Consider the following 19,767-nt stretch of genomic DNA (forward strand, 5'->3'; position numbering starts at 1 on the left):
TGAAAATTTTGCGTCGAAATGACCATATCATTTTCGTGGAACAAATTCATCATCACTCGTTTATTGAGATTTCAAGTTCTGATCGCCGTTTTCTTTTATTATACTCTTTGTTTCGGTAGTTCATGATTATTATAATATTACATCATGTGGCATATGCTTTTTAGAGTAAATGTCTCGAAGTTTTGCTGTTGAATTTAAAAAAAAAAGACTTGGGTAACATTTTACTCTCAAACACGTATTTGCTGCGTTCAAAAAATGTCAAAGTTTGCCCGTACGAGTGATATTCTTTCAAAAAGAAGCCCGTCGAGTTACGAGATTTGATTTAATTTATATGTTTTCATATTGTAATTAGAATAAAAACTTTGTGACGTAATTAATTCTCTGAACCGGAACTTGAACCCGGAACTTTTTAAGCGCCCTATTGATACAAAAATAATTACAAACGTGCAACATGCCGTCGCCAGATGCGAAGGAGCACTTGAACCGTCGAGAAGTTCTCCTCTTGCATAAAACCTGATGCTGGTTCACGGTGGGCGTTTATAGTACAACATATCCCGTTCGCCTTAGGGTGCTGTGAATATTTTCTTTTATTTTACGAAGCAAAGTATTTACTTAATTCACTCTTCGTGTTAAAAGCACTAATCTTTGTGTAATTCGAAAAATATTAGCAAATATATATATATAATAAACACATTTTATTATCTGAATCACTAAAATAAAATCGATCACAAGCTTTGTCGACGGTAAAGGATCTCTCCGAGGTCCCGAGCGCGTCTTTATAAATAAAGAAGCAGGTGTCCCGACGCGAGACACGGGATACGAAGGGATAGCGGATGATGTCTCTGTCTTTCGTGGGACCGGACCCTGCAGGGTGGTAGGGCCCGGTGTATGGTGTATTCTATGCATCCATACATATTCTCACCGAAGATCACCATAGACATGCTATTTTTGATCCCAACGCTTTGTGGGAGGGTGTCTCTCGCGATATCCTGCTTCGTCAAAGCACATGGCTTTGGTTCCTCAGACCTCGGGCAGTCGCTGTTCCGGCTTAGAACCGTCAACATTGCTTTACCGATTCACCGCGGTCCGTTAATTTTACTACTCTGTTATGTCTGACAATTAGTACAGTTTAAGTTTTACGCGGTGCCTGTATATGTACGGCATTGACAGCTTGTTTTTACTTCGCTATTTTTACCTCGATATTTTTTTTGACAATTATCACCTACGTCTGTGATCGTACGTCAGTGGTTCTTTAGTGTGAATTGTGAATAATGATGTGCTTTTAATTGTTTTTTCTTTTCTTTTCTTTTTTTTTACCTATGCCAACTTTTTTACGGTAATTAAAATTATGAGTCTGATATTCCAACCACGGTGTTCGGGGTGTCGACTTCTTTTGAAAATGAGGGAATTTATTTATTCGACGTAATTGAGAAGGTACCGGTAATTAAAAAATAATTGTTTCAAACCAGTGGGAATTCTTAATGGAAATGTTTTCGTGGTTTTAAATTTCGAATTTAAGGAAACTGAAGGAATTTGTAATTAGATGCGGGTTGGGTCAGTAAAGTCATAATATTTTGCTACTTTTGAACAAATAAAATTCGGTCCGATACGAGTAAAGTATAGTGATTTTTCAACGCGACTTTATGTTAACACGGCTAGCGTTACGCGGTTAATATTACGCTTTGACGTATAAATTATTCTACAAAAGAATAAAATCAGAAACAAGTGGAATTTATTCTTAACGCGAAAAATACTCGACAAAAATCAGGAATTATTACAATTGAAGTTCTGTACTCGTTTCATCGAACTGTTGTAATTGCTTTCCATCAGCTTAGATTAAACCGATTGTTGAATGGTAATTGAATAATAATTGTTAGGTAAGGTAGGGAATAGACGAAAGGTAATATTGTAACGTGATAGTTGAATGTAAAAATTAAAAAAAAAAAAAGTTTGTTAACTAAAAAATTGTCAACGTGTGGTGCGTACGTGTGATTTCAGATAAATATACATATATCCCATCGAATTGGCGAGATACGATTTTATGTTTTTGGAAGGAAATGACGAGGATATTTGATTGGAAGTTAAATGCTATCTGAAGCATTTTCAAGCCACGCTGCTAAGGGTTTAAAGTTACCGAAAGAGGGAAAAAAACAAAAAGACATTCCGCACAGACAAGCAACGCGTGTAACATTGCACGCGCGGAGGTCAGTCATCTAACAAATATCAAGACGCCTATACCTACAGACTGCAGGTTGCAAGAAAGTCTGAAAGTCAACATCAAGCTTGCACCGTCACATCATTTATCATATTCGAAAATTCACACGCGATCGTGGTAAGAGTTGAAAAAAATATTTCTATCCAGATTCTATTAGTACGAACCGTTTTATCGGTGATGATTTTTGTGAGAAAATGAAGGAGAGTGAGTGAGAGAGAGAGAGAGAGAGAATGTGGAAATTAATCATAAAAGTAACGAAAAAAAACATAATAATAATAATGATAATAACAATCTTAAGCCCCTTAATTAAATGTACGGTTGCATATACATTCATATGTTATCAACCAACCGTCGCACAGTAGATAGCATTGATTCAATAATTCCAACAACGTTGAAGAGCGTCAATAACAATTATTCAAAGCTATTTGCCGCTTCGAGTCGTCTCGTGTTTAGAACGTACGGGCTCATTAAAAAGGTGGCATACCAACTTATGTATGTAGTATATTTAAAGTTTTCTGTCTACAATTTTACTGCTTCGTCACCGTTGCAACAATGAGTTACCCGATATAGAATTGTGACTCGTTTGTCGCAAACGGAGTTTTTCAAAGCTTGAAAACAAAGGAGACACTTATTATATCAGTTAGCAAAAACCAATACCAATTCCGGGATGCAGATAAAAAAGATATAATACATTGTAGATACATGTTTTCATACAGACTTATTCAAGAGTAAGAGAGAGAGAGAGAGAGAGAGAGAGAGAGAGAGAGAGAGAGAGAGAGAGAGAGAGAGAGAGAGAGAGAGAGAGAGGCTTACAAAGTATAATATACGATTATGCTTTTATTTGAAAAAATTTTTTTTTTTATTTTGAATCATACGATAATAAGCATAGAATTTAAGCGATTTAAGGTGATGGATACACATTCCTCTGAACAGCCGCAAAAAATATTGTACATCATACCTATGTATATTATATCTGTCGGATTCCGATAAGAAAACTTTAACGTACGTATGTATGTACATCGTTTGTGCAGGTAATCGGGTCTGATATAAACACGCTGATTTACCACCGATTGCGCATGTTTTTATACACCTCTGGTAATGCGTTTTTTTTTTTTGTCACCGTCAATTCCTCCGCTACCCAACGATACGCGCGGGTATGCGATCGTTATCGGTTTGTCATATGTAGAAATCAAATTTACAAAAGATAAATCTGATTCACCGAAGCAGCTGGAACTGTGCCGGTAACGCGTATGTAAGAAATTTTCTTACAATTACGATTTACGGAGCATTGGATTTATTGCAAGGCGTTTTATATCCGCGGTTCTAATTCAATGCGAACGCCCCTGTTTGAGAAATCTTTTCGCAGTAATTTTTCAAAAACACAATTACCACATAAATGCATGTGTAAGATAGATATTGAAAGTGACAGCTAACTGGAGATGATGAAATCGTGTATAAAAATAATCGCAAGGATATGTTATTGTATTATGTTATTCCATGATACATCCATATGTAGATTGTTAACCGGACGACATAAGACACGTTGAACCGTTCTTATCGGAGATAACAACAAAACCCCAGAGGCGGAAAATTGTCAGTGACGATTCGTCAGCGAGAATCGACGGTTCGCGATATTTAATTTCTATCTCTCCGCGTACTTACTTTCCCCCTTGAATTGCGACAAGTCGTTGTTAAATTTATTTTCATTGTATGATTATTTCCGTATTGGCATTCTATTGCCGGAGAACTCATAAAATTTGTCTGAAAAATGTCAAAATCTATCTGCAGATAATTTAAGTGAATATTTTGGTAATCAAAGTTTTTGACGTCACGAGACTGATATGAGAAAGTGAATTATGCTCTGGATGAACAATGAAACAAACAAGTCGAGATTACTTTTGTATTAAATGTATGTACGTCGCTTTGTAGTCCTGAAATGACTTGAATTTGACCACCGTTAACGATCGAACTGCAATCCTTATACAATTCATCTTGTTAATTCGAATATCCAAAGCATTGGTACCACTTTTTTTTAGAACAATTATAATCACGTTATTTTAATACAACCAAACAACAGTTTCCTTACATTCTGAGGAACAAAGATGACGATGTTTTAATGAATATTTGATTGTTGAGCGTCTTCCTGTGACCCATATTGATAACTGCATGTACAGTTGTATCTATATTTGATAGTACTTGTGTATCTATGATATTGAAATTTCGTTCGATAATTGTGGCGGTTATTTGAATACTTTGACAGTGCGGGACAGAAGTAATATAATGCAATAAATCTATGTGCAGTAACGCTATGATCTTTTGTAAAATCAGCATCACGTAAAACTTTCACTGAATATTGCTGATGAAAGTCAATTTGACAAGTTTATATTTACGTCTACTGCGCTTTGTCATATCCCGTGCGGTAATTACGGTTTAAATTAAAAGTATAGTGATGTGAGTCTGCAGAGCAGTGCACAAGAAATACACGTTATAAAAGGCTAAATTTAAAAACACGCCTTCATCCGCTTCCTCGATAAAAATGGAGTTCTGTGTCAAGTGTATTAACTAGTAAAAGCACGTCTTGTGAGTACAAATAATCATTATTCTGTTGTCAAGATAATAAATTTTTTAAATATCGCCAAGTCCTATATTAGTCGAGTTTATAGACAATCTTACGATGAAAATACGCTTTATTTTCAATCTGTAAAATATGATCGGTTTTACACAGTTGTTTTAAGATTATATATCGGCAAACATTACCACAGGTTCGTAAACTTTTACTATAATTCAATAATTTCTCACAACAGTAAATAATACACTCTATGTAGGTAAATCGTCTAGCTTTATTAATTTCTACAATATCTATACAACTATGCATATGGTTACATACTAATAATGCCGTATAACGACGAGCAACGCAACGGTCCAATAATCTGCAGCGGTTGTTAATGTCCTATCTAAAATCGCGATTAGATTAGGCTAAAAATGTTCACGCATTTTCGACTTTCACATTTACTGATTTATTAACATGTGGTCAGAGCACCGACACTGCCACTATAATACTTTACACGTTAAATTTTTAACAACTTCTTTTTTATTTACGAATCGATTCATTTATTTTCACGAGAAAAAAAAACCATGCTTGTACAAAATCCAAAGCCTTTTCATCACTACGTTTTGTCTCGTTAACACTATTAATCAGAGGTTGCATTTCTTCTACCGATGTTTCAACATTTCTGGAGCTGGTGTTTGAACCTTCTCGATAATTTTTTGGCGCGAAGTTCTTCCGAGATATAATCGATATTATACTTGAAAAGTTCTACTTGCCATCAGAATTATACTGCAAATTGGTATCTCAGGTTGATTGATCATTTTTGGATTGAAATAATTATTGACTTCGTATCAAACGCTTAAAGAAAATTCATTTTTTCTTAACGAGATTTTTATTTCTCCCCATTATACCTGATGTATTATACCTGTACACAATATAATATATCTGTTGACTTTTACCATGGATTCTATTCGCTTCTAAATTCACATACTTTTCAATTTAGAGTTAACACAAAGGTATGTTTTGTGGATTGACAGTGCAATCGATTCGCTCAAGCATTGAATAAGTTTCCCTGTGTTCTGTATTCAATTATTTATTTGTCTTAACTATTATAATTGTTACGGTGGACTATGAGGAAAGAGCTGATAACAGAGACCTCTGTAACCGAATTAGGTTGAAGAAAAGAAAATAAAAAATTGAACACGTACTTTTAGTATACGGTTGTTAAAATTTTTCTCCACTTGTATCACGTAGGAACATATTTAAAAAAAATAAAGTTGTGCTTACCGGTCTTGTGCAGTATTGCGACACATACTCGTCATGAGCAAAATACTAAAATATCCTGCAGAAGCCGAATCATTACTGAAATGGCGTAATAAATATCCCATTACTCATGGGATAATGATATACTTTTAATCGCTTTATCTGATAAAACTGCTACTACCGTTTGGAAAATAATACCTTGGTGGATACCGTGCATGCGTTCAATCGAAACCATTAGAAATTTATCAATCGGAGGATATCCCGTTGCCTCGACTCAACATTGTATATTATTAAGTTTTACCGAAAACTTCTGCAGCGTTTCTTTCATCTTAATTGTGTCGTAATTCGTTAAATAGATTCACTTAAATTTTAATTTCTTGTGCACCGCAAATGCTCGGGATGAATGTCGGAACGTGCAGTTGACGATAATTAGTATCATCATCCAAGACACTTGATGCAAACAATTGCTTCACATGCACTCCTATTATACTTCCGGGCTCAGTTTACTATTGATACACCTATATTTATACATATCCAAATATTTATCAACATGCTCGGATTGTACATTTTTAAGATACATCCAATTGTCAATGAATATAGAGCTGTTATAACAAGTTTATTACATTTGAGGGGGGAGTAAGAGGAGAGAATAACACAAGCGGTCCTTTTTTCCATTTGGAATACCTTGTAAAGTCATTCAATTATTTTTATCAACTTTATTATCTATCAAATACCATGGGTTTTCCTGGTTGTAGAAATAGTAAAATGATCTCTATGATTTTTGAATCGTTTCGAATATCTTTTAGTTATTTTCTAATATAGTTCAACACGGATGTTTTATTGTCAATCATTGTCTTTGCAGGTTTTAACTGCGTACGAAGATGATACCAAGAAAAAATATCAAATTGGTTCTCTGCACGTTTTACCTCTTATATTCTTTCGAAAATGGAGGAAAAACTGTAGCAGAGACTCGTCAGAATGACGCAGAATTTTCCGAAAATACAATTTCATCGAACGATTATGAATCCGAGTATTCGTCGGTGTCACCAACTGTGAACGTGGAACCAGATACAACAGTTGACTATTTTAGCACTACTAAAAATTCGGAAACTCGATTGATTGACGATACTACCGATAACTCGACTACTTTGACAAATGGAACGAGCTCTGAAGTCAATTGTACAGGTTTACAATCACCCCATTTTACATTTATAACATTAGAGATCTTGAAACAACATTATACAGCTGTAATGGCTTACAAATGTCGACTCCATTTATACAATATTTTACGAATCTTATTGTTTCAGACACGCCAAACTCTGTACAAAACTTAACAGTATCGAGCACGTACAGTAGCCTTACTTTGAGTTGGTCACCTGTGGTATCCAGCGAAGAGTGTATACAACTGTATAACATAACATGGAATTCAGAATCTAGTGACGATTTCGATTATGATACCGTATATTCACCTGCCTCAGAGTACGTCATCTCAAATCTAACATCGTGTACGTCATACGTAATCAGCGTAGTGGTAGTTGGAGAAAATGGAAATGTCAGTAACGCAATAACTGTTACAGGCAGCACCACCGAATCGCGTAAGTGTGTAATTAATGGGTATTAAATATGGAGTGAGAGAGTCGTGTTTATTAAATTTTTTTCAAATGACAATTATTACAGAAATACCGCAGGTGAATAATTTGGATGTCGAACCACTTGAGTATGGGCTGAACGTTACGTGGGATCCTCCGGACAATCTGTCTTGCTTGAAGTATTACCTCGTCAACGTAACAGCAGAGGGTGATTTTGTCGAAAATTTAGCAAATGCCTCGAGCGAAGTAACGTTCTATACTTTTAGCAACTTATCAGCTTGCACGATGTATACCGTACAAGTAACTCCTATCAGTACAAACGATAACTACGGAACTGCTTCTCGTATTAACGGCGAAACATCAGCTTCCAGTAAGTTGAAATACAGAGTATTACTTACAGATACCACTATTCATAATTTCTCTATTACTTTTCCAACAGTTTTTCAAAAGAATCTTATGAATATACTGTTAACAAATAAAGAGATGCTTAGTAATATGAATTAATCAAAAAACTCCCGAACTCTTTGATATACGACAAACTTTTACCATTATATTTACAGTATCTGGGGCAGTTAGTTATTGTACTGTTTGATTTGACAATTTCTTGTTTTGATTTACAGCTCCAGGCGCGGTGAGGAATTTGACTGTACTAACGCAGAACATCACTGAGTCCTCGATATATTTAACATGGTCAGAACCATCTTTAAATCCAACTTGTGTTTTATACTACAAAGTTGATACGTGTTACGAAAACAATTGTACAGAAGACGTAACCACGAGTTTATTCTACAACGCAACTAGTCTCAGCCCATGCCGGAGTTACACGTTTAACGTCAGTGCAGTTGGATCTAACCATTCATCAGAATCAGCGACAGAAACGGCACGAACCACGTATCTCGGTATGCATGATTTATATCTTGATAATTAGCACCAAGTAATTATACAAATTTTGGACTGGACCTTAGAAATACTTAAAATTCTAGTCTATAATTACACCTAGGTATTTTTATTTTGATTCACAGCTCCAGGCGAAGTGAGTGGCCTGGCTGCACCATCCCAGAATGTAACTGGGTACTCGGTGTATTTAACTTGGTCCGAACCCAGTTTAAATCCAACCTGTATTCTAAATTACAATATCAGTATTTGTAACGATAACAATTGTACCGAAAACCGTACTCGTGATGTATTCTATAACGCTACCAGTCTCGATCCATGTCTGACCTACACATTTACCGTCAACGCCATCGGATTTGTTGGTTCATCTCATACAGCCAATACAACTGCTACAACCTCATATGTCAGTAGGTATAATTTATCTGCTTGTTAATAATAGTAAGACAGTATCTCAGTAATACATTTCTTTATTCTGTGTTGAAAGTTGAACAAGAAAAAGTATGATGCTCGTATAGAAAACCTGAAATTTTTGTCTCTTAACTCACATTACGATGTAATTGAAATTTGTAAACATTTTTCTATTATCTAGATCAAATTTACGTTAATTGAACATTGTCCTTTCCTTTCATTATAGCACCTGGAATACCGACGTCAATGACAGTAACGCCTGGTCAATATTCCTTGTACGTTTCTTGGGAACCACCATCAACTGCACCGACGTGTGTAAACCATTATCAAGTAATGATATTAAATGGGACAACACATTCCATTACAGACACGAATATTACACTATCTGATTTAATTGCCTGCAAATCATACATCATTCAAATCACCCCTGTATGGACGAGTGACGAGGGAGAGTCTGGTATTATTGAAGGCACTACTGAAGAAAGCGGTGAGTTGGACTGAAAAGAAAACTTCACTTGAGGTGGTAATTTATCGAAATGGTAGGTAACTTCAAGTTCAAATTTTGTTTCAGTCGATGACCCACCAGTGCAAGATATTGTACCCTGGGTAACTAAAAGCACAATTTCAGTCGGCTGGCACATTGACAGGGACAACAACGAATGTGGTCTTACTTCCGTCCTAACTTATTGTAATTATACAATAAGTGAAGGACGCGGCTATGAGTTGGTCAACGGATTTTCTACAGATGACATTTCGACTTTTAGTTCTGGAACCAATGTGACGATTAATGTAACACTTTATAATCTCAGTCCCTTCACATACTATGAATGCTACGGAGTGACTGTCAACTCTGCTGGGCAAAGCGTAAATGGAGAGAACGTAACTGTGAGAACATCTGAAGATGGTAAGCATCGTTATCTATTTTTATGTTTCTACATTTTTGCAACCATCAAAATGTACACTCGCTGTTGTTGCGACTATCAGCTTTTACTCCTACTCGATGCTAATATGCACTTTTCTTTTCACAGTTCCATCTGCACCTAGTTTAGAAGCACTTAATTTGACAAGTTCTACGTTTAATTTGGTTTGGGAAAGTCCTAACTATCTTCCAGGAAATTTAATTGAATATGAGATAATTTTGGGATTGCAGCGACTATTTCTTCAGCCTAGTTTCTGTATTTACAACGACTCGTCAAAAAATATTTCGGATATTAACAGAACAACTCTTGCATACGCTTACTTAGAGGCTGTACCTTATTCAAATTATTCTGCAAGTATCAAAGCAAGAACTAACGCTGGTTGGGGGAATTACAGCAATTATATCAGTTTTCAAACTCTTGCAGGAGGTAAGTAAGCGATACGATTATTAATATCATTATCATCAGCTATGTAATTCCTCGCTTTTGGAATAATAATAAATTAATCAACTATTTCAGTTCCTGGTGCTGTTAATAATGTTGAATATTCAAATAAAACAAATGCGAGCAACATTGATGTGTTAGATACATTTCTTAGCTGGCAACTGCCTTGCTCATTAAACGGAGAAATAGAATTCTTTAATGTATATGTAAGCGGAACCAGGGACGGATACGATGACCACGAATTTAACCGTACCTATAACGTTTCGGAAATCGTCGACGCAGATACGAAGTTTACAATGAATTTTGGGCAGCTGCGAGCAGAGTACAGTTATATTTTTCAAATCTCCACCAAAGTCAAGGGAGTTTCTGAAAAAGGACCCTTGACTAACTACAGTGTGATTTATCCTGCTGGGAGTAAGTTTCCTGATAATTAACTGTATTTCATACATTTATATTGAATTATTTCTGTTTCCATTATAACCGTGAATCTGTTTTCATATCAGTTCCACCTTTGCCAAGCAGTTGGTACATGACACAAATAAAAATTGACCCGTACAAAGCTCAGAGAAGTTTGAGTACGGCCTGGGTATTATTGCCTTTGTTTGAAAACACAAATGGCGAAATCCAGTATTACGCTATAATGGTATCAGAGATTGGTCAAAGTACTCAAATTAGTCGAAGATTGGATGTACGTAGTGGTGAATGGCCAAATGCGACTCTGTGGCAAGAAGCTATGCCTTACAATCCTGTTGTTAGTTATCAAGCGACCCCAGTCAGATGGCACCCTGCTTCAAGTAAGCGCTTTCACAGAGCTCAAACAATTTGTAGCCTAAGTTTTCTCATGTGATCTTACTCGTTGGTTTAAATTTATTCAACAGCAGATAATATTGTGGAGTCGGGGAAAATTAAAGCAATCAAATTTATGCTCGGTGGAAATCTCACATGCCCCAAATTAACATCTAACTCAAATCGTGAGGCGTCATACTGCAATGGACCACTTCAATCCGATTTAAAGTATGAAGTTCGTATGCGTGCATTCACCAATGGAGGATATCAAGATTCTGAAACCATCATCGTCATAACGAGTAACACAGTTATTACACTTAAAGATGATAGTTATTTTTATAACGTTGTAGACACTGCACAATACCACTTCAGTGTACAGATGTTTAAAATTAGTATAGAGGGTGTGTCATCTTGATTTTAGGAACGTCAAAATTCAGGTCAAATTGATAGCTGTTCATATTTGTATATTAGGGTATTGCACATTGAAATTTTTTTTTTCATTTTCCTATGGGCGTATGCAAAAAGTGCTTGCTTTTGGTCCGAAATGAAGCTTTTAAAAGACTGCAGAGCACTATAGTACCAGTTATAGAGTGTGCGAAAACGATTTTTAAGAAAGTGAAAAATCGATATTCGCACGCCTTAAACACATATTATCTCTATTATATTTTACAAAAAAATCCATTATAGCCTGAACAGATTCTATAAAGTCCATCACAGAGAAATGCTGATATAGAAGGGTCCCAAATGTGCCATAGTGCATTTCTGTGTAAAATATAAAAGAAATAATATTATACAGATAAAAATAAAATTTTTTTTACGATGCGTCAACAGTAGCATTTCTCTGTAATGATCCGTAATGTCTCTGAAAAAAAAATTTTAACTGTGAAACTTCCTATTGAACATGTTAAACAAATGTGGATTAGTAGCGCTGTTCAGCTGTGAATTGAAAAAACAGAACCCAGCTTCAATATGTACTTATGGCTGAATTATGCATACTAACAAAAACCTTTACTGAGATTAGTAACGTTAACATTTGAATATCTAGACGTACTCTTAGTAAAACTCATCACTCTACTAATTCCTCTTGTTATTTGTTTTTCTTTTGTAACTTTAGAAGCTGAATTTAACTTGGGCTTGGTGATTGGGGTGGTGTCTGGAATATTGTTTTTTGGAATAATATTTCTGATGATGTTACTTATGCGGAAAGGCAGTTGGCAAGCGTAAGTAATCGATTTGGTAATTGTTTCTTCCTCGTGAATCTTTTCCGGGTGGGAAGATTTCTATTGTGAAACTGTCGAAAAGTGCTATTCAAAATTAGTGGTTAGTGGACTACTATTCCATGTAAAATTCTGCATGACATGGTCATATTACGTTTAGTTGCAAAAGTATACAAAATAATGTTGATTAGATTTCGGTTCAAGGTCAGATTTGCGTAGCTTATCGAGTGAAAGTATTATTGACATGCCAGTTTACGTGGTTGTACATTTTCTTAAATTTTACATGGTATAGTAGTCGACTAACAACTAATTTTTCATAGCATTTTTCAATAGTTTTACATGGAAATTTTTTTACCAAAGTTTCTATCAGTTGTAATTCAAATATACCGATGAAATTTTACAGTTTTTAAGTACTACAGTACTTGGTAGCCTTGCGAGCAAGATACTTATAGATATACATTACATTAACTTGAATTTAAAGTTTTACCTTGTTCTTACACTAGTGTACGAGCAACATGTATACTTCTATGTACGTATGTATATCAAACTCGAGGTATATATTTTCAGAAATTAATCAATATTACTTCTGTGACTCTCAGTAGTTTGTTGTGTAAGTTGAATTCAGCAAGGTCATTCAATTTCGTAAATCTGCGACAGTATTATACTGAGCAACGAATATACAATAGCAACATGATTCTGATTGTAAGGATTCACCGTTGGTGATATCTCAAACCATAAAGTGTTGAACTAAACTAAAACAATTGTTCATAATCATGGATATTTTTAAATATGTTCGACGAAGGTGAAATATGTGTTGTAAACAAAAACCAAGCACAAGACTTAAATAGCACAGACAACTTGCAACTTAATTTCTTTAAAGTAACACCAAATCATCTCTGTGTGTATTTTCTAAATAAATAAATTTAGGCCTATTTCACCGATATGACAATATATTAATTATATCTGTCAGATCGTTGCTTTTGTGCACAAACGACACCGCAGGGTTATTTTTTAGCCACCTAATTTAAATCTGACATTGTTTCAAGGTACTACTTATAATATCGTTGCTTTATATTTTGTGTTCAAAATGATGAGTCAGGAAGCATTGACCTGTGAAATAACTATACGAATGTGTAATTTTGATTTATCCATTACTCTACACTTTGATTTTTATCTTTCAGAATAATAAGAAATCCCTTGAATCCCATTGGACAAACGTCTCCTGTGCCTGACCCATTTTCAAGAAAGAAATTTGAAATTCACTGTCAAGATCTGAGTGTAAATCCAGGAAAATTAAGTAACGAATTTCAGCTGCTACAGACTCTAAGTGTTGACTTACAAATGTCAACAAATGTTGCAAGCCTGCAAGCTAATAGGAAAAAAAATCGATACACGGACATTTTGCCATGTGAGTTTCAATATATGTGTAATGTGTAATAAACTAAACCAATTGTAATTATGAATTTTGTATTCAGATAATTATAACACATTTATTTTTCAAGTGTAGCACTTACTGGACATATTGTGTATTTCAGACGATTTTTCAAGAGTCAAATTGGAGATTATTGACAATGACCCAAACACAGACTACATAAACGCGTCGTTCATACATGTTAGTTGAAACGAATCAATTACACATATACATTATTATATTTTTATACATATTCCGTTATAATTGCAATCTGAAATACAATATTTCAGGGGTACAGTGGAGCTGTAGAATACATTGCCAGTCAAGGTCCTAAGGAAGAAACAACTTATGATTTCTGGAGAATGATATTTCAATATAACGTGAAAGTTATAGTTATGGTAACACAGCTAGTGGAAAAAGGCAAAGTAAGTTGAATGATGGAGTACGATTAGATTTACCAACATAACGATATATTTGAAAGGTACTATTTCCTTTTTCAGGAAAAGTGTCATCAATATTATCCAAACATGAGGGAACACTTTGAATATGAAGATATAACTATAAGGTGTAGCACGCAACTTGATTTTGTTTTTTACACGCAACGGAATATTGTTTTGCAAAAGGTGAGGATAATTATACTTGAACATCTACTGATTTCTTAAATATTGTTCTGAAGATTCGATATGTTTGATGGTATGCAAAAAGTTTCCTTAATAATGTAAAATCCTATGAAACTTGATTTATCCGATTTCAGGGAAATGATAGGAGAACGCTAATGCATTTGCATTTTAAAGAATGGTCAGATCACGGTATCCCAGATGATTTTCATTCAATGATTCAGTTTTGTCAGATAGTTCGAAGGCATATTAATGAAAGCAAAAGCGTGGCTGTGATTCACTGCAGGTATGCTTACCTCATATTCTATTACTTGAATCACCATTCCATAATCTTCATCCAACGTGTGTACAAAACTTCTGGTTCTTTCAGTGCTGGAGTAGGTAGAACCGGGACCCTAATGGCTATAGACATACTGTTACAGCAAATAAGGGATAGCAAGAAGCTTGACGTATTCGGAACAGTTTTTAATTTGCGAAAAGATAGGATAAATATGGTTCAAACAGAGGTGAGATATTGAGATTTAGTTACAGACCAGTAGTTTAGAAGCCTTCAATAATTGTTGAAATAGATTGTAAAGCATGATAGTGGATTGCAAGAAAATTGGATAAGAAATCATGAAAATAATCATGCCGTAATTTTTTTCCCAGAGTCAATATGCTTATATCTACAATTGCACCAGACAAACTTTAAATAATCCGTACCCAGCACGGCTCGGTGAGTAAAAGAGAAAATGAATTATGAACGTCCGTATGTATTCAAATACCACTAGTTTGAATTAGTATGTATGTTACAATTTTCATGCTTTTGCTTGTCTTTCAGCTAAGCCGCCACCTATTGAACCGATATATGAGAACCTCACAAAGAAAAAAAAATCAATTACAGACTCAAATACGAATCTTGTCAACAGCATCGAAACTTGTATGTAGATGTCGCCTCACGCAAACATCCATAAACCTTGCTAAGCATAATAATTTATATCCTATATTTAATATGTATGATGAGAATATTATCAGATATACTTCTTTCAACTGAAAGTAATCAACAATTTAAAGTTGCTGAGGTATACCGATGATCTATCCGAACACGTTTTCATATTCGCCTTTCACTATAATTTGTTTTTATTACACTTATAGCATTTTTTGAGGAATTTTTCATCTTGATTCAGTTTTATCTAGCACGAGTTGAATCAGCTTGGACATACCAATGTTTATATGGTCCTAATGTTGTAATGGTTTTGTATTTGCTAAATGAATAAGACAACCTTAAAAGCCCTGTAGAGCAGTATTGTCATGTAGTGTATGCAAACCTCACATCTTGCCAGTTTTGGAGTTTCAAATCGTTCTAGCTTCATTCAAAATTCGGAAGACTATCATTAAACGCTTACACGTTCCATTAATTTTTGTTTTCCTTTTATTATAGCTGACTGTAGTAGAGTAGTTTAATTCTAATTTACTAACAGGTAATTAGTCTGAATGATAAATTTTTCGTTTTTACAGTAAAAAAGATCAGTCCTTCATCATCCATGGATTCTATGGAGCAGATTTACGAGTTCGCAGCTCATCGACCAATTTATAGTACTCAACTAAGCACTCTGAGCACTGGTAATACAATATTTCTTATTATAGCATTTTATATAAAAATATATTTGGAGTATTTTCTGACATACGTTTCCAATCAACTTCCAGGGTTGAGGTATTCCAAATCGACTAGCGCAATCAATACTCAAGCTCCACCTAGCATGGAGATAGGTATGCATCAATAATTCAATAATATTCCTAAGCTAAGGAAAAAATTTGTATCAGGACAATTTTCATAAAACAATGTTGACAAATTTTTTTCATAGTCAGATATGGAAGCCATGAGTATCCCATCTTTGAGCCAGCACCAGATACCATATCAAGCAGAGGCAGTGTGGACAGGAACGTATTGCTAGAGTTTGCAAGACCTTTAGGTCTGAGAATGGACTAGTCTTTTTGAGATCTGTGTATTACGATAAACGTATGGGTTTACTTACAAGTTGGATTTAAGTATTAAATCAGTATTGTATCTTTCGGTACCCATTGTTAAAGCTGAATGTTGTACAAATTCAGTACATTGCATTTCACATTTCAAATTACATTCGAGAGTATTTATTATTTGAATTCATGAAGAAATTCTTACTGCCATCTTGTTTCTAACTATACTTATACTCATAATTGAAACAACTAACTGGACATTGGAACATAAGTTGCTATGTCGCGTTTTATTGCTTCGATGGTTATTTTTATTATTTATTGGTAATCTTGGTTACTTTTTGTTATGTCCTTACAACTGAGGATGTGCCATCATTCAAGTGTGATAATACACAAATAATGTACCAAAGATGAAAATTTTAACAATTTTATACTCCGTTATTGGACGTACTGAATAAGCTGATGGAAATAACAGTGGCCTTTGTAGATAAGATGTGGAAAATGTATTGCATCAATATATTGTACATAGTTTAACGTTAAGATAATCTATATTTGGAACTGATGTTTAATATTTTTATTAAATAATTACAAAAGATTTGAATAGAGCTAAACTATTTTTACCAGGTATCGGCTAAGTTTCGTTAAATTGGTATAAAAACGGCATAAAAGCGGTATAAAGACAGATCCAGAAATAAATTTAAATGAAAAATCTCAGTTTATTTACATGTGACGGTACAAATTCATCATCATTCTGTAACTGTTAAATAATACCTAAGCTGTATACGACTAATGATGATTAATTTATGTTTTAATGTAAAACAACATCATATATTCGAAACATATATTCAAATCTTTTTGCTGCATAATGTAATTAATAACGATACTTTGTTGAATAATCTTTTGGCGAAACAACCAAACCTCTGCCTTTTCTAGCGCCCCGATAAACCGTTTCAATGATATCAATCATTTCCTGTTTGTCTTCTAAAGTCCAATTGATTTTATTATTGTTTCCAGTGCCTAAATCAATCATTATATGCTTGTTTCTGAAGAAGAACATGACCGTGCATGGATCGTACAACTCATACCTACAGTTCAGAAAAATTCTGTGGTTATTATTCTGAAGCTTTGCGAAGTACTGAAGAAAATATTATAGCAGCAGAGTGTTATACTTACATTTTATTAAAGTCTGGGACCTCTGTTATATCGACTAGATAAATGACTGCAAAGTTTTTTACTTTTTCTGCAATATTGTAGAGGACTTCATCCATTTTCATACACATTGGATCCCAATCGTGGCCAAATCTGATCACCTGAAAGAAATCGAAGTAGGACGGTTCGTATTAAATGTAAAAAAAAAGTGAGCAACTAAACTTAGTTATATGTAATTAACATACGATTTTATACGACTGAATTTTTAGGTTATGATGACGTGAACTTACGACCACTCGGTCCTCTTCTGATAAAATTGCCTGATCCACTTGCCACCCATTGTGAAGGTGACCCAGCATATACGACATTTTTATACGGTGTTTGATTTATTCTTGTAATTAATTAAATCCCAATTTGCGTACAACTGGGAAAAATAAATATTTACACGTACAGAAACGTCAAGTTACAGTGGCACACATATAGCACATCAAGGCACTAGCGACTCTAGCGGCGTTAACTTGCAACGATAACTGCGTTTGCGTTCTCAAATGTGCCGGTGTGTAGCATTCGATAGCCACCAACCTTCCACTGCCTTCAAGAAGGTGAGTTGCTGACGTTTTTTTTTCGCACATTTTGTTGTGATTGAAGTAAAATAAGTACTGCGCATCGCACCTTGAACAAGGTAATAAACGACGCTTAATCACGTAATTGTAAAATATTAATGTATTTTTGAGATTCAACCGTCTACATTCACGCTGTAATTTTTATACGGGCTTATGAATCTTGTTACGACTGCATTTTCTACGAGTCACGACTGTTTGTTATCAACGCCGGTTAGACCGGTTGACCTGGTGATATTATGACGATATTTGATTATTCTGAATATTCATTTCTCTGTGCTAAATTGATGATCATTTGTAATTTTGACACCTAGTTCATTCGGACAATGATTTTTATAGGTACCAAATATTCGTGCGTACGTATGTGTCAAGGTTTTTCAATTGGAATTTTCTAGATTCGCTGTACACACTATTCGGTAAACATGTCAATTATGAATGATCTGTTAAACGACAATATAAATCGTTGAAAAATCTCATCAACGTTGTTAGCTTACAGATTCTAACTATCAAATTTTCTTATCCAGATAGATATCGAAATGGCTGCTCCTGTCAGTAAAGAGCATCTAGCTCAATTGAAAGTGTTCACCGATTTGTGCATTGAAAACCCTTCGATCCTGCACCTCCCGGACCTCGCGTTTGTCAAAACTTTCATCGAACATTTCGGAGGTAGTGTCCCAGATACCAAAAGCAGCAACACCTCGGGGTATCCGAAATTTAAACCTCAACCCGCCCAGTCGAATATTCCTGAGCCTGAGCCAGCTCCGGAATCTGATGAAAGTGATATCGAACTTGATACGACTGGTGTCATCGGTGAGATTTGGTCATTTCTTTTTCTAATTTATTGAGCTTGTGAAGCCGTTTTGTTATTTTCAAACGAATAAATCTAATTTTTAGAACCGGATACAGACGCCCCACAGAAAATGGGTAATCCTACTCTTCAGCCAACTGAGGAAGAAGTGGCCGAGTCTCAGGCAAAGCGTTCCGAAGCAGTGTCCGCTTTTGTCGAAAATAACTATGAAAAGGCGCTATCTTTGTACACAGAGGCTATTGTACTGAACCCTCAAGCTTCTTTGCTGTATGCAAAGCGCGGGCAACTGTACTTGATGCTCAACAAACCCAATGCTTGTATCCGCGATTGTGATCGTGCTCTTGAAATAAATCCAGATAGTGCTGCCGCGCACAAGTTCAGGGGACGTGCTTACAGATTACTTGGAAAATGGGAGGAGGCTGCCAACGACCTTCGTCTAGCTTGCAAAATCGATTTTGATGAACAAGCTGATGAATGGCTGCGAGAAGTCACTCCTAATGTAAGTAATAACTACTTTAACATTTCACTTTTACAACTTTTCAGTCTCTCTGTGATTTGACATTAGGAATAGCATCACTCAACTTTTTAAGCTTTGTGTCCAAAGTTTGTAACAATGATTAAAGTACCGGTGAATATTTATCCCTCAAAGCGTAACAAAAAATAGGACAAATGAGAAATATATCCTTTCGGCCAATGTTTACTGGTGATATTTTTATGTCGCGTGTTTGAAAAAGAAGCGAATTGTATTTCAATGTATACACAATGTGCCAATCTATTGAATCTGATTTTCTGCTACTTTTTACCCGCGTGCGAGTGAATGATATATCGCATAAGCTTGAGTATGCAGGTGATTTGTGGAAAACAGATAGATATAATCCAGTCATACTTACCTGTCTTGGCAGCGGTAAACTGTCAGGGCAATAAAATG

At 35.1% G+C, this 19,767-nt stretch overlaps 3 protein-coding genes and 1 long non-coding RNA gene across 11 annotated transcripts in view; 2 read left to right on the plus strand and 2 right to left on the minus strand.

Moving 5' to 3' along the window:
• LOC124307069 (receptor-type tyrosine-protein phosphatase H) lies at nt 1-16,958 on the plus strand. Of its 6 annotated transcripts, none has more exons than XM_046768388.1 (25): nt 1-1,434; nt 1,999-2,332; nt 6,889-7,211; nt 7,334-7,621; nt 7,704-7,985; nt 8,236-8,514; nt 8,638-8,916; nt 9,144-9,404; nt 9,489-9,821; nt 9,946-10,263; nt 10,354-10,692; nt 10,782-11,072; nt 11,157-11,363; nt 12,179-12,284; nt 13,463-13,689; nt 13,817-13,893; nt 13,983-14,117; nt 14,193-14,315; nt 14,447-14,595; nt 14,680-14,815; nt 14,958-15,024; nt 15,130-15,228; nt 15,807-15,911; nt 15,996-16,058; nt 16,154-16,958. In XM_046768388.1, the coding sequence occupies exons 3-25, from the start codon at nt 6,908-6,910 to the stop codon at nt 16,276-16,278; spliced, it is 4,593 nt and encodes a 1,530-aa protein (XP_046624344.1). In that variant the 5' UTR covers nt 1-1,434; nt 1,999-2,332; nt 6,889-6,907; the 3' UTR covers nt 16,279-16,958. The 6 variants fall into 6 exon arrangements, with proteins under 6 accessions (XP_046624344.1, XP_046624348.1, XP_046624350.1 ...); XM_046768392.1 differs by having other exon boundaries at nt 1-1,084; XM_046768394.1 differs by lacking the exon at nt 1-1,434 and having other exon boundaries at nt 2,002-2,332; nt 16,158-16,958.
• On the minus strand, nt 9,286-9,951 carry LOC124307081 (uncharacterized). Its single transcript, XR_006908741.1, has 3 exons — nt 9,802-9,951; nt 9,501-9,683; nt 9,286-9,426 (listed from the first exon to the last, which is right to left on the minus strand). It is a non-coding gene; the product is annotated as an uncharacterized LOC124307081 (long non-coding RNA).
• LOC124307080 (thioredoxin-like protein 4A) lies at nt 16,955-17,908 on the minus strand. The gene is made up of 3 exons (XM_046768417.1): nt 17,702-17,908; nt 17,436-17,572; nt 16,955-17,347 (listed from the first exon to the last, which is right to left on the minus strand). Exons 1-3 carry the CDS (start codon nt 17,777-17,779, stop codon nt 17,134-17,136), a joined length of 429 nt encoding a protein of 142 aa, XP_046624373.1. The 5' UTR covers nt 17,780-17,908; the 3' UTR covers nt 16,955-17,133.
• The window catches only part of LOC124307076 (hsc70-interacting protein-like), a 16,397-nt gene continuing 14,503 nt past the window's right edge, over nt 17,874-19,767 (plus strand). For 2 of the 3 annotated variants that reach the window (XR_006908740.1, XM_046768412.1), the window contains exons 1-3: nt 17,874-18,013; nt 18,556-18,841; nt 18,926-19,338. Coding sequence is in view for 2 of the 3 variants with exons in the window: in XM_046768412.1 (XP_046624368.1) it covers nt 17,960-18,013; nt 18,556-18,841; nt 18,926-19,338 (753 nt within the window). In the remaining variant the exon portion in view is untranslated. Of the gene's footprint in view, nt 18,094-18,555; nt 18,842-18,925; nt 19,339-19,767 lie in introns of all 3 variants that reach the window. The other variant, XM_046768413.1, reaches the window with a different exon arrangement.

Source organism: Neodiprion virginianus, chromosome 6 (assembly GCF_021901495.1).
Source record: "Neodiprion virginianus isolate iyNeoVirg1 chromosome 6, iyNeoVirg1.1, whole genome shotgun sequence".
In the NCBI taxonomy this organism is placed as follows: Eukaryota; Metazoa; Arthropoda; class Insecta; order Hymenoptera; family Diprionidae; genus Neodiprion; species Neodiprion virginianus.

Coding starts and splice junctions, on each gene's coding strand:
- LOC124307069 (XM_046768388.1), top strand. CDS start 6,908: ATGATACCAAGAAAAAATATCAAATTGGTTCTCTGCACGTTTTACCTC. Junction 13,894..13,982: donor TAAACGCGTCGTTCATACAT/GTTAGTTGAAAC, acceptor ACAATATTTCAG/GGGTACAGTGGAGCTGTAGA. Junction 15,025..15,129: donor TCCGTACCCAGCACGGCTCG/GTGAGTAAAAGA, acceptor CTTGTCTTTCAG/CTAAGCCGCCACCTATTGAA.
- LOC124307080 (XM_046768417.1), bottom strand. CDS start 17,779: ATGTCGTATATGCTGGGTCACCTTCACAATGGGTGGCAAGTGGATCAG. Junction 17,573..17,701: donor CAGAAGAGGACCGAGTGGTC/GTAAGTTCACGT, acceptor GATTTCTTTCAG/GTGATCAGATTTGGCCACGA. Junction 17,348..17,435: donor GTCCCAGACTTTAATAAAAT/GTAAGTATAACA, acceptor TCTGAACTGTAG/GTATGAGTTGTACGATCCAT.